Source organism: Dendrobates tinctorius, unplaced genomic scaffold (genome assembly GCF_039654945.1).
Source record: "Dendrobates tinctorius isolate UK_male_01 unplaced genomic scaffold, ASM3965494v1 ptg000189l, whole genome shotgun sequence".
NCBI lineage: Eukaryota > Metazoa > Chordata > Amphibia > Anura > Dendrobatidae > Dendrobates > Dendrobates tinctorius.
The window spans coordinates 2,988,872-3,001,671 of NW_027361856.1; the positions used below are offsets into that span (position 1 = coordinate 2,988,872).

General features: G+C 41.2%; 1 protein-coding gene across 5 annotated transcripts in view; it reads left to right on the plus strand.

Moving 5' to 3' along the window:
* The window catches only part of ASPDH (aspartate dehydrogenase domain containing), a 131,348-nt gene that overhangs the window by 75,863 nt on the left and 42,685 nt on the right, over positions 1-12,800 (plus strand). For all 5 annotated transcript variants that reach the window (XM_073552268.1, XM_073552272.1, XM_073552270.1 and 2 more), the window contains one exon: positions 10,002-10,086. In XM_073552268.1, coding sequence (XP_073408369.1) covers positions 10,002-10,086 — 85 coding nt within the window. The remainder of the gene's footprint in view (positions 1-10,001; positions 10,087-12,800) is intronic.

The window sequence follows — 12,800 nt, forward strand, 5'->3', positions numbered from 1 at the left end:
TAATGAATATGCAGGCCTCTCCACTCCCATAGGCTTTGAGGGAATTTTCATTACTTAATGAGCCGGACCATGTGATTGCTCGGCACAGGAAAAGCTGCCGGCGCCGGGACCGAAATGCTGCGAGGGCACATGGAAGGTGAGTAAGATGGGTTTTTTTTTATAGGAACCATTCATACAAGAATAGGGGATAAGGAGCCATGCATACCAGGACAGGACGGGGAGAGCCATGCATATCAGGCCAGGATGGGGGAGCAATGCATACCAGGACAGGACAGGACGGGGAGCCATGCATACCAGGACAGGACGGGGGAGCCATTTATACAGGTGCAAGGTAGCCATGCATACCAGGACAGAATGGGGGAACCATGCATTCCAGGACAGGGATGAGGGAACAATGGATACACGGCTTATACTCGAGTCAATAAGCTTACCCAGTTTTCCGTGGCAAAATTAGGAATACTCGGGATGGCTTATACTCGAGTATATACAGTACATTATATTGTTAGATTGCAAAATGCATTCAAAATACTGATGCGAGGAATATTGATCCCTAATGCATGCTGATAAACTGTTGTTTAAGACAAGTCCTTCTCATTAATATTGCATTGTTGGTTTATACCGCTATAAGATGCCAAGGAAAAAAGGGGTGAAGAACCCTAGTGCGTCCTTAGGGAGACATATCTCTTCATGAGTGTTGAAAAATGTGGAACTCAACCAATGCACAAAAGATAAGATTCAGATTAATTTGCCATGCATGGAAATAATTAACCAAATGTCCCAGGAAATTCTCCTTGTCTATTTGTAGTCCTATTGAATGACATAGTGCTGTGAAAGAGGTATCAAAAAATGTAAAAAATATATAAAAATGAGAAATGAAAAACAGAGCAATGATGCAGAACAAGATTAAATTCAATTCTCAGACCAAGATAGATCGTCTCCAATGAACTTTGAAATTGCCATAATGCAAGACAAGAATACTGAAGCCTAGAATCATAATTAATCCAAAATGCACTTGTGGTCCGAGAACATAGAAGAAGATGGTTCTACAGAATATTGGTGTTATCCAGAGTAGATGACAATGAAAGCATGACCTAAGAAGAAACAAAAACGGTAAGTAAAGGAGAGGGATATGAGTCAAGAAATGATTATAAAAGAAACACGGAATGGCTTGAACTAGCCATAGAAACCAGAAAAAAGAAGTTCCTTGTTTAAACCTTGAAGGGCAATACTATTTAGATTAAATATCCATTTAGTGTCTCGGAGAAGAAGTTCTTTGGTGACATTGCCACCCCGGATATTAACATGCACCTGGTCTACCACCATTATGCGTATTCCGCGATGTTGACTTTTGTGCTGCTCCAAAAAATGTGCAGCTATTGAGGTGATGGGCTTACCTTTCTCTCTATCGCCCCTTTCTTTCACAATATTTGCGATATGTTGCTGGATCCTTCGTCGCACCTCTTGGATTGTTTGCCCCACATAGATCTTGGGCCACTGGCAGATGAGCAGATAGACCACATTCCTTGACCAACAGTTGTAATAGAATTTGGTTTTGATCTGTCCAGGAAAGATAGGTAAATCACTGAGATCACTGACGATCTGACGAAAAATTGTAAGGAAAGTATGGTTGTAGATGATGAGGAAAAAGCTAATATATTAAACACCTTCTTCTCCACGGTGGAAAATGAAATGCTAGGTGAAATGCCGAGAGACAAAGAAAACCCTATATTAAGGGTCACCAATCTAACCCAAGAAGAGGTGCAAAACCGGCTAAATAAGATTAAAATAGATAAATCTCCGGGTCCGGATGGCATACACCCACGAGTACTAAGAGAACTAATTAATGTAATGGACAAACCATTATTTCTTATATTTAGAGACTCTATAGCGACGGGGTCTGTTCCACAGGACTGGCACATAGCAAATGTGGTACCAATATTCAAAACGGGCTCTAAAAGTGAACCTGGAAATTATAGGCCAGTTAGTCTAACCTCTATTGTTGGTAAAATATTTGAAGGGTTTCTGAGGGATGTTATTCTGGATTATCTCAATGAGAATAACTGTTTAACGCCATATCAGCATGGGTTTATGAGGAATCGCTCCTGTCAAACCAATCTAATCAGTTTTTATGAAGAGGTAAGCTATAGACTGGACCAAGGTGAGTCATTGGATGTGGTATATCTTGATTTTTCCAAAGCGCTTGATACCATGCCACACAAGAGGCTGGTACACAAAATGAGAATGCTGTGTCTGGGGGAAAATGTGTGTAAATGGGTAAGTAACTGGCTTAGTGATAGAAAGCAGAGGGTGGTTATAAATGGTATATTCTCTAACTGGGTCGCTGTGACCAGTGGGGTACCGCAGGGGTCGGTGTTGGGACCTAGTCTCTTCAACATATTTATTAACGATCTGGTAGAAGGTTTGCACAGTAAAATATCGATATTTGCAGATGATGCAAAACTATGTAAAGCAGTCAATACAAGAGAAGATAGTATTCTGCTACAGATGGATCTGGATAAGTTGGCAACTTGGGCTGAAAGGTGGCAGATGCAGTTTAACAATGATAAATGTAAGGTTATACACTTGGGAAGAAGGAATCAATATCACCATTACACACTGAACGGTAACCCACTGGGTAAATGTGACATGGAGAAGGACTTGGGGATCCTAGTTAATGATAAACTTACCTGGAACAGCCAGTGCCAGGCAGCGGCTGCCAAGGCAAACAGGATCATGGGGTGCATTAAAAGAGGTCTGGATACACATGATGAGAGCATTATACTGCTTCTGTACAAATCTCTGGTTATACCGCACATGGAGTACTGCGTACAGTTTGGGGCAACGGTGCTCAGGAAGGTTATAATGGAACTAGAGCGGGTACAAAGGAGGGCAACAAAAATAATAAAGGGGATGGGGGAACTACAATACCCAGAGAAATTAGCAAAATTAGGATTATTTAGTCTAGAAAAAAGACGACTGAGGGGCGATCTAATAACCATGTATAAGTATATAAGGGGACAATACAAATATCTCTCCGAGGATCTGTTTATACCAAGGAAGGTGACGGTCACAAGGGGGCATTCTCTGCGTCTGGAGGAGAGAAGATTTTTCCACCAACATAGAAGAGGATTCTTTACTGTTAGGGCAGTGAGAATCTGGAAATTCCTGCCTGAGGAGGTGGTGATGGCGAACTCAGTCGAAGGGTTCAAGAGAGGCCTGAATATCTTCCTGGAGCGTAACAATATTGTATCTTACAGTTATTGTTAGGTTCTTTAGGAGGACGTAGATCTGGGGATTTATTCTGACAGAATTTTATAGGCTGAACTGAATGGACTAATGTCTTTTTTCGGCCTTACTAACTATGTTACTATGATCATGTGTGGACAAATAATTGCAGTTACACATGTTTTTATACACATGTTTATTGGGACAACACAAAAGAAATGAGAAAAAAAGGCAAATTGGACACAATTTCACACAACCTCAAAAATGGGCTGGACAAACCTGTTGGCACTTTCCACAATTAAGCCTAAACACTAAACAACTTTGTTTCAAGGATGTGATGCTTGTTCAAACTGACATGTGGCAAGTAACAGGTGTGGGCAATATGAAAATAACACACGAAACCAGATTTAAAAGGGGAGAAGTTGACTGAGTCTTTGCATTGTATGTCTGTGTGTGCCGCACTAAGCATAGAGAGCAAAAAGAGGAGAAGAAAACTTTCTGAGGACATGAGGACCAAAAATTTTGAACAATATCAACAATTTCAAGGTTACAAGTCCATCTCCAGAGATCTTGACGTTCTATTGTCCACGGTGCACAACATAATGAAGAAGTTTACTGCCCATGGTACTGTAGGTAATCTCCTTGGACATTGTCGGCAGAGAAAAATTAATAATGGTTACAATGCAGCATAATTCAGATGGTGGATAAGCTGCCCCAATCCAGTTCCAAAGACATACAAGCCATCCTGCAGGCTCAGGGTACATCAGAGTCAGCACAAACTATCTGTCCACATTTGAATGAAATAAAACACTGACAGGAGATCCAGGAGGACCTCTGTTCCACTAACTCTACATCTGTAATCTCACACATATCCTTCACTAACCCAATATCTGTAATCTGACACTTACCCTACACTACCCACATATCTGTAATCTCACACATATCCTACACTAACCCTACATCTGTCATCTCTCACATATCCTACACTAACTCTATATCTATAATCTCAGACATCCTACACTAACCCTATATCGGTAATGTCTCACTTATCCTGCAGTAACCCTATATCTGTCATCTCATATATCATACACCAGAGGTCTCAAACTGCATTCCTCAAGGGCCGCAAACAGGTCATGTTTTCTGGATTTCCTTGTATTGCACAGGTGATAATTTAATCACCTGCACAGATAATGATTCCAGCACCTTGTTCAATGCTAAGGAAATCTCAAAAACACACATGGTTTGCGGCCCTCGAGGAATGCAGTTTGAGACCACTGTCATACACTAACCATACATCTGTCATCTCACACATATCCTTTACTAACCCAATTTCTGTAATCTCACACCCTACACTAACCCTATATCTGTAATCTCACACATATCATACACTAGCCCTATATCTGTGAGCTCACACATATCCTACACTAACCCAATATCTGTAGTCTAACACATATCCTACACTAACCCTATATCTATAATCTCACACTTATCCTACACTAACCCTATGATATCTGTAATCTCACACATATCCTACACTAACCCTATGTGGTATCTGTAATCTCGCACATATCCTACAATAACCCTATATCTATCTCAGACATCCTACACTAACCCTATATCAGTAAAGTCACACATATCATACAGTAACCCTATATCTGTCATCTCACATATATCATGCACTAACCCTACATCTGTAATCTCACACATATCCTACACTATCCAAATATCTGTAATCTCACAAATATTCTACACTTCTACACTAACCCTATATCTGTCATCTCAGACATATCCTACACTAACCCTATATCTGTAATCTCACATATGTCATACACTAATCCTATATCTGTAATCTCACACAAATCCTACGCTAACCCTATATCTATAATATCATACATATCCTACACTAACCCTATATCTGTCAAATCACACATATCCTATACTAACCAAATATCTGTAATCTCACACATATCCCACACTAACTCTATATCTAACAAATTTGTACACAGTCAAAGCACAAATATAAAAAAAATGAATTGATGTGCTAGACTATATTCTCTGCATGGACAGAGTAACAGGTTCAGTGCAAACAGAAGCATACAGTTATAAAGAAATAAGTATACCTATCACGGATGTGCCAGAGGGTGCAGACCATTGCACTGCATCTGTCTGCAGAAGGTCTCAGTTGTTAGCTTTGCAGACTAGTGGCCACCTCCCATGGGGCTAATGTCCACACCTGGACCTGGGTGTTTATAACTCCCAACTGGGAGTTGCGGGTGACATTTCCTATTTGAACTTCTCTGTTGAGGCTTGGAGCTGTAGCAGTCTGCTAGAATGCTTTTAGAGTTTGGAGGGCGTCGGTGTTTCCCCCTGAGTCTACTCAAGCTAAGTGTTCCCCTTGTTTCATTTATCCTTGCTGTCTTTAGTGTTAGTGGGATTGACTGGCACATATCCTGTCCTTCCCGATGCAGGGCTTATTGCCAGGGTCACACAGGGATTAGGTTTCCTGCTCGGTGATATTTGCGGAACCTATATAGGGATGGTAAGAGAGGCAGGGTGATGTTAGATCTGTCTAGGGGTCTCCAGGCCCCCCTTCCCCAGTGTTTGGTTCCCTTTTACCTCATTCCTTTGTGTTGCACTTAGTTTGTCCTACACTGTGCGTGACATTATTACCCGCCGTTCACGTTTGCAAAAGAAAAAATAAATCTGACACGTATTTTTTTAATGTTTTTTCTGTGCTTATTTTTCTTTTGCTGGGTTCATGGATGCTGTTGCTTTGCTGGCAGAGTAGGTGCAGAGGTTGTCACTGGAGGTGACTGACCTTCCTTCTGAGGTTCAGCAACAATGGCAGTGGCTGCAGGCTACTATTGTGGGGAATGCTGAAAGTAGGCTGATCCAGCTTGAACCCAAAATTGCCCTCCCAAACAGGTTTGCTGGGGGTAGGGACGTCATTCCCTACAATGCTTGGTGCATTGGTGGGGTTATGGTCCAGAGGAAAGGATGTGGGTTTCTGCATCAGAGGCTGAATGCCCCAAGCTGGTTTGTTCGTTCCACACCTTTTATCCTGAGAAACCTAGTGTTCCCCTTGTTTCATTTATCCTTGCTGTCTTTAGTGTTAGTGGGATTGACTGGCACTTATCCTGTCCTTCCCTCTACAGGGCTTATCGCCAGAGTCACACAGGGATTAGGTATCCTGTCCAGTGATAGGTGTGGAACCTATATAGGGACGGAAGGACAGACAGGGTGATGTTAGATATGTCTAGGGTTCTCCACTCCCCCCTTCCTTAGTGTTTGGTTCCCTTTCCCGTCATCCCTTTGAGTTGCACGTATCAGTCCTACACTATGCATGACAATTCCAGAACCATACATACCAGAAAACATATATTAAATTTTGTTGATTACAACAATACAAAACATGTATATATTAAAAACAAGTAGCACCACAAGATGGTGCCAGAATCCCAAAGATGGGATTCTTTTTTAATAAATTTGCAAAAATTTCTACATTTCTGTTTTATTCAGGCAAGATGTTGTGCAGAGTGTACATTAATGAGAAAAAATGAACTTTTTTTGAATTTACCAAATGGCTGCAATGAAACAAAGAGTGAAAAATTTAAAGGGGTCTGAATACTTTCTGTACCCACTATAATAAACTAGCCATCTTTGGGGCTTTTCATATGGCACTAAAGGCTGTGGGCTTATATTATTAGGCTGTGAAGGGTCTGTTATTCATGGAGCTTTTCCGCCTATTAATATCAGCTCACAGCTGTTTGCGTAGCCTTTACTGGTTATTAAAATGGAAGGACCCCCAAGAAAATGTGGGGTCCCCCCTTTTTAATAACCAGCAAAGACTAAGCAGGCATCTGCTGGTTGATAGTAGTAGGCTGTTAAGGGTCATGGAAATTGGCCCCTTCCCAGGCTAAAAACACTAGCTAACAGCTCTTCCTAATTGCCCTGGTGCGTTGGCAATTGGGATTATGTATTTGGGGTCGATGTCAGCTCTCTAATGTCTAATGTCTGCTGACATCAAGCCCAGTAGTTAGCAATGGAGAGGCGTTTGTCACACTCAGCCATTACTAACCCCATAGTGAAAAGAAAGAAACATACACACAAAAAAGTCCTTTATTTGTAGCAAACACTCCCAGACAATTTCCCTCTTTTATCCATTCATTATCTAAATACAGTCATTCACAGGGTCTGCCATAATCAAAAACAACATTGAAAAAAACACAGCACTCTGTGAGCGAGAGGGAGGTGCACAAGTCGGGTATCCAACCAACTGTAGAAAATATCAAAAAACTTGGCACTCTAATCGAAGGCAATTTCCTTTATTGTTATCGCATCCAATTCAACACAATCCAAAGGATTTTGTAATCCAAAACAACGACGTACCACAACAATCCCCATTGTCTTCTTCTTCTAGTCTATGGAATCAATTCTCTGAAGCGGAGCTGCAATCACTGGAGAGTCTCTCGCTACATAGGGCGAGAACACTGCTGGCGTGACAAGAGGTGATGTCAGTAAGGTTATCGCAGTTCATTGGCTGTGACCTGCGGTAATTTTGCTGATGTCACTGCTCGTCACAGTAGCTGGATATACACGCTATTCTCAGTGTGTTCCAGCAGCTATCTACTTAGCCTTTGCTGGTTATCAGAAATACTGGGGACCCCATATCATTTTTGGGGTCCCCTTTTAAATAACCAGTAAAGGCTACGCAGACAACTTTCAGCTGATATTAATAGTCAGGGAATATCCATGGATATTGGCCCTTTCCCTGAATATTAACACCAGCTCACAGCTGTCTGCTTTCCTTAAGCTGATTATTAAAAATAAAGGAGATCCCATGCCAACTTTTCATTTATTCTTGTATTTATATTTTTACTTGCTGAAGAGCCTGACATTGCCCGTTCATAGTAACTAACTGTGGTGTATTTGTTCTAACAAATTATAATGACTATATTGCACATAAATTTTTGCTGTATGTCATCTTCTCCTGTATATAGTGTATATCTGTGAGTCATCTCCTGTATCAAGTATATACCTGTATATCATCTCCTCCTGTATACAGTATATAATTGTATGCCATCTCCTCCTGTATGTAGTATAGACCTGTATGTCATTTCCGCTTTATATAGTATATACCTGTATGTCATCTACCCCTGTATATAGTATATACTTGTATGTCATATCCCCCTGTATATAGCAATGTTCAACCATCAGCCATGGCAGCCATTATGACATCATCTTCGCCATGGCAACCTTTATGACATTATCATCACTATGACAACCTATTATAATACCATAGTCACCATGACAACCATTATGACATCATCATCAACATGCCAACCTATTATGACATCACTGCAGCCATGGCAACCTATTATGACATCATCTTTGCCATGGCAACCATTCTGACATCATCGTCGCCATGGTAACCTATTATGACATAATCGTCACCATGGCAACCATTATGACATAACCGTCATCACTGCAACCTATTATGACATCATTGTCGCCATGGCAACCATTATGACATCATCTTTGCCATGGCATTCTTTATGACATCATCGTCGCTATGGCACCCTATTATGACATCATAGTCACCATGGCAGCGTGGCTTGATACACACACACACACACATACACATATTCATTTTTATATATATTTATTAGCTAAATACATTTACAGTAAAATTCACACACAGACTCGGACAGGCCCATAGGCTAACAGGGGAATCCCCCAGTGGGCCCCTGTGCAGATCTGGGCCACTAACCCCACTGTATGGGCAGTACTTGGCATAATTCACTTGATTCACTCTATACAGAAAAAAAAGCATATCATTCATTTACCATACTACCCAGTGTACTATTATATAGAGATATAGGTAAATTCGTGAATGAGGCTAGTGTAATATTTGTACACAGGTGAAAAGTGGGCCCCCCAAAGTCAATGTTACTGGTGGGCCCTTAGCACCCCAGTCCGACACTGCACACACATATAGCACTAATTATATATCTCACTGGCATTTCTAGCTATTCTATCTACAGTATATATGTATGCTATTTTGACTGTTCGGACTGTGAATTTACTGTACTCGACTGATGAAATGTCGTGATTACCTTGAAATGTGTGTGTAAAAATTGGAATGCACACGGTTCACTTACATTGGCAAGTGCGATTTTTTTTCTCAAGCCCCCATTACACATAGCGATATCGCTAGCAATATCGCTGTAACGTCACCGATTTTGTGACGTAGCAGCGATATTGCTATGTCTGATACTTACCTCCGACCGGCTCCCCTGCTGGTTATCGCTGGTCGCGCGAGAAGGCCATGGATCATTTCTCGTCGGCCACTTTCTGCTGGGCTTCCTGTGGCGCCGACGAGCGACGCGTGGACGCGGGCAGGAGGACGTCAGCATCGCCGCGTCTGACAGGTAAGTAGTGACCCCCGACCCCTGCTATGTTGCTGGTGAGATCTGCCTGTGTGGCAGCTCACTAGCGACCACTTAGCGATGCACCAGCGATCCATATCGTTGTCAGGATCGATGGTGCATCGCTAAGTGTAATGGTACCCTCAGTCCGAACCGAGCTGAGAAAAAACTTATAGATGAGCTGACCGGCTTCCATGAATAAAATCTGTGATGTCTTCCTCCTTTTCTCCCTTTGTAAGACTAGATTTTTATGTTTTTGCTAAAAATATGCAGTGTATTGTGACAAATTGTCACTTTTGGAAGACAAAAAAAATACCTTCATAATTTTTCCATTGTCCGTCTTTCTAGAGCGGCTGATCTGATCGTGGAGGTGGCACATCCATCTATAACCAGAAGATTTGGAGAACGCTTCTTATCTGCCGCAAATCTACTGGTAAATCTCTCTTTTTTGCTTCTTTATGAGTATTATGTAGATGCTGGGAATTTAATCTGTGGCCATTTATTCAGTGGAGGAAATAAGAAGGTACATTTAGCTTCTGCTAGTAAGCTTTAGAGCAGACAACTATTCTATTCTACAAATCCAGGAAAAAAAAATCTATACTTCTATTATACAGTATAAGTTGGAGCCCTGAGGCAATGAATAGCAATGGTGTCTATATGCCTAACATTATACCGTGGCATTAACTGAAGGTCTACATTGGTCACTTCTTATCAGAGCTGCCACCAGCAATTTCAGGACCCCATACTGGCAAAATTTTCAGGTTCCCTTGACACTCTCAACAGGCACCACCCCAGCTCTGTCTCCACCCCTCGAACCTTCCACAGTCCCACCGCCCACTGCTGCACCATGTCCTGATCAATGACATACTTGCAGTTGCCATCGAGCACCATGTCACATACATAGCCAGCAGCGCTTCTTTTAGCCAAAAAAGATTTTTTCACCCCGCCACCACGAACTGGCAGACTGTTTTGTCAGGGCCATACTTTACTCTAATCTTTTGCAAATTTGTCAAAATATCCAATACTCTTTTTAGGTATATTTTTCTTGAAGGTAATCTGTCACTTATATTTCTTAAAATGACAAATAATACAACATACATGGCACAAATACCACCACATTATGACTAGACCAAATTTTACCACCACATAATAATCAAATAATACCACATACAAGAAAGACAAATACCATCACATAATGACCAGATGACATATTACCACCACCTAGTGATCGAATAATCTTGCATACAAGGGACAAATACTGTCACACCATGACCAGACCACATATTACCACCACATATTGATAGAATAATAATACATAAAAGGAACAAATATTGCCACACCATAACTAGACCACAATTACCACCACATTATGACAGAATAATACCATATAGAGGGGACAAATACCACCACATCATGACCAGACCACATATTACCATCACATTGTAATCAAATAATACAACATGCAAGGAACAAATACCGCCACATTGTGACCAGACCACATATTACCACAACATATTCATCAAAAAATACCACACCAGGGGACAAATAGTGCTGTACCATGACCATACCATATATTACCATCACACAGTGACCGAATAATACCATATTCAGGAAACAAATACTGCTTTATTGTGACCAGATTACATAATACCACCACATAGTGACCAAAAAAACCCTCATACAAGGAACAAATAGTCCCCCATCATGACCAGATCATATATTACTACCATATAGTGACCGAAGAATACGACACGAAGGGAACAAATACCGCCACACCATGACCAGACCACATATTGCCACTGGAGAAGAGTGAACTTGTTCGGAAAATGTTTGTCAATCTCAAATTCGGCACAAACGTAGCACATTCGGATTCGAGTTCAGTTTCACAACCATTTTTTCTCAAAGTCGACAAAAATTAATAATTTTGTTATTATAATTTGGCAAGGATAGTGGTGCTGAATGACGAATGGAGTGTGTGGAGAGGTTAGAGGAACCTTTATGTGTGTTGAATCTGGCAGCCATTCAGGGCACAGTAACCATCCACAATGTCATGACACAAGGACTTCTGTGATTGGCTGCCGAAGTCACATGTCCCTGGCCACATAAAAAGTGAACATCTTGTTTTGCTGGCACCATTTTCTCAGTGTCACAGTGCAGAGAAGCTACTCCTGATAGTGCTGCAAGTGAACTTGTCAGTTAGCTAGATAGGATCCTGTCCTGAGTGAAATCAATCTTCCAGCATCTAATTGCATTGTGCAAAAACTGTCTCTGGAGACCCCATTTCCTAATCCAAATCATTTGTGCTAAAATTGAGTTTTAGAGACAAATCAGAAGGCCAGATTTCCACTTAAAAATTGTTAGGGCTAACACTGGCGTGCAGCAATGATGCTCAATTTGCTAATTCAAATCGTTTGTGACAAAACTGTTTTTAAGTGACAAATCAGAAGGTCAGATTTCCAGAAGGCCATTAAAAATCATTAGGCCAAATATTGGGGGGCAGACATGAGGCCCAATTAGTTAATCCATAATGCTTATGCTAAAACTGTGTTTCAGTGGCTAAGCAGAAGGCCAGATTTCCACATAAAAATCGTTATTCCTAATATTGTGGTGCATCAAAGATGCCCAGTTAGCTATTCCAAAATTGTTTGTGATAAAACTGTTTCAATGTCAAATCAGAAGGACACATTTCCACTTTAAAATCATTAGATATAACAGTGTTGTTCAGGCATACTATATAAGAAAATAAATAGTGGTGATTGTTCATTTAGTGACAGGTGACTGACATCTGTGGGCCTATGGTTGTGAAACAGCAGGAGACAAGAGGGGAAGGCTACTTACAACATGAGTGTGAAAAAGTGAGGACATGGTGGAAGGGGTAATAGGTTTGGTGTTCGACGTGTAGATGGCATAGGTGCTAATGTTAATGAAAGCTCAACTGAACAAACACCTCCTATCCAATGACCACTAACAGCATCTGTTACTGGCCAGGCTACAGTGGTACGCCTTATAGATGAGGGCCAGAAAGGGAATGTGCTCCATTGGATGGCTCCATTAGATGGCAAGCGCTGCATCAAGTCTCCATTCCTCCTCTTCCTCCACCTTAATATCACACACAGTACAATCCTCAGAGGTGGCACTCCAAACATT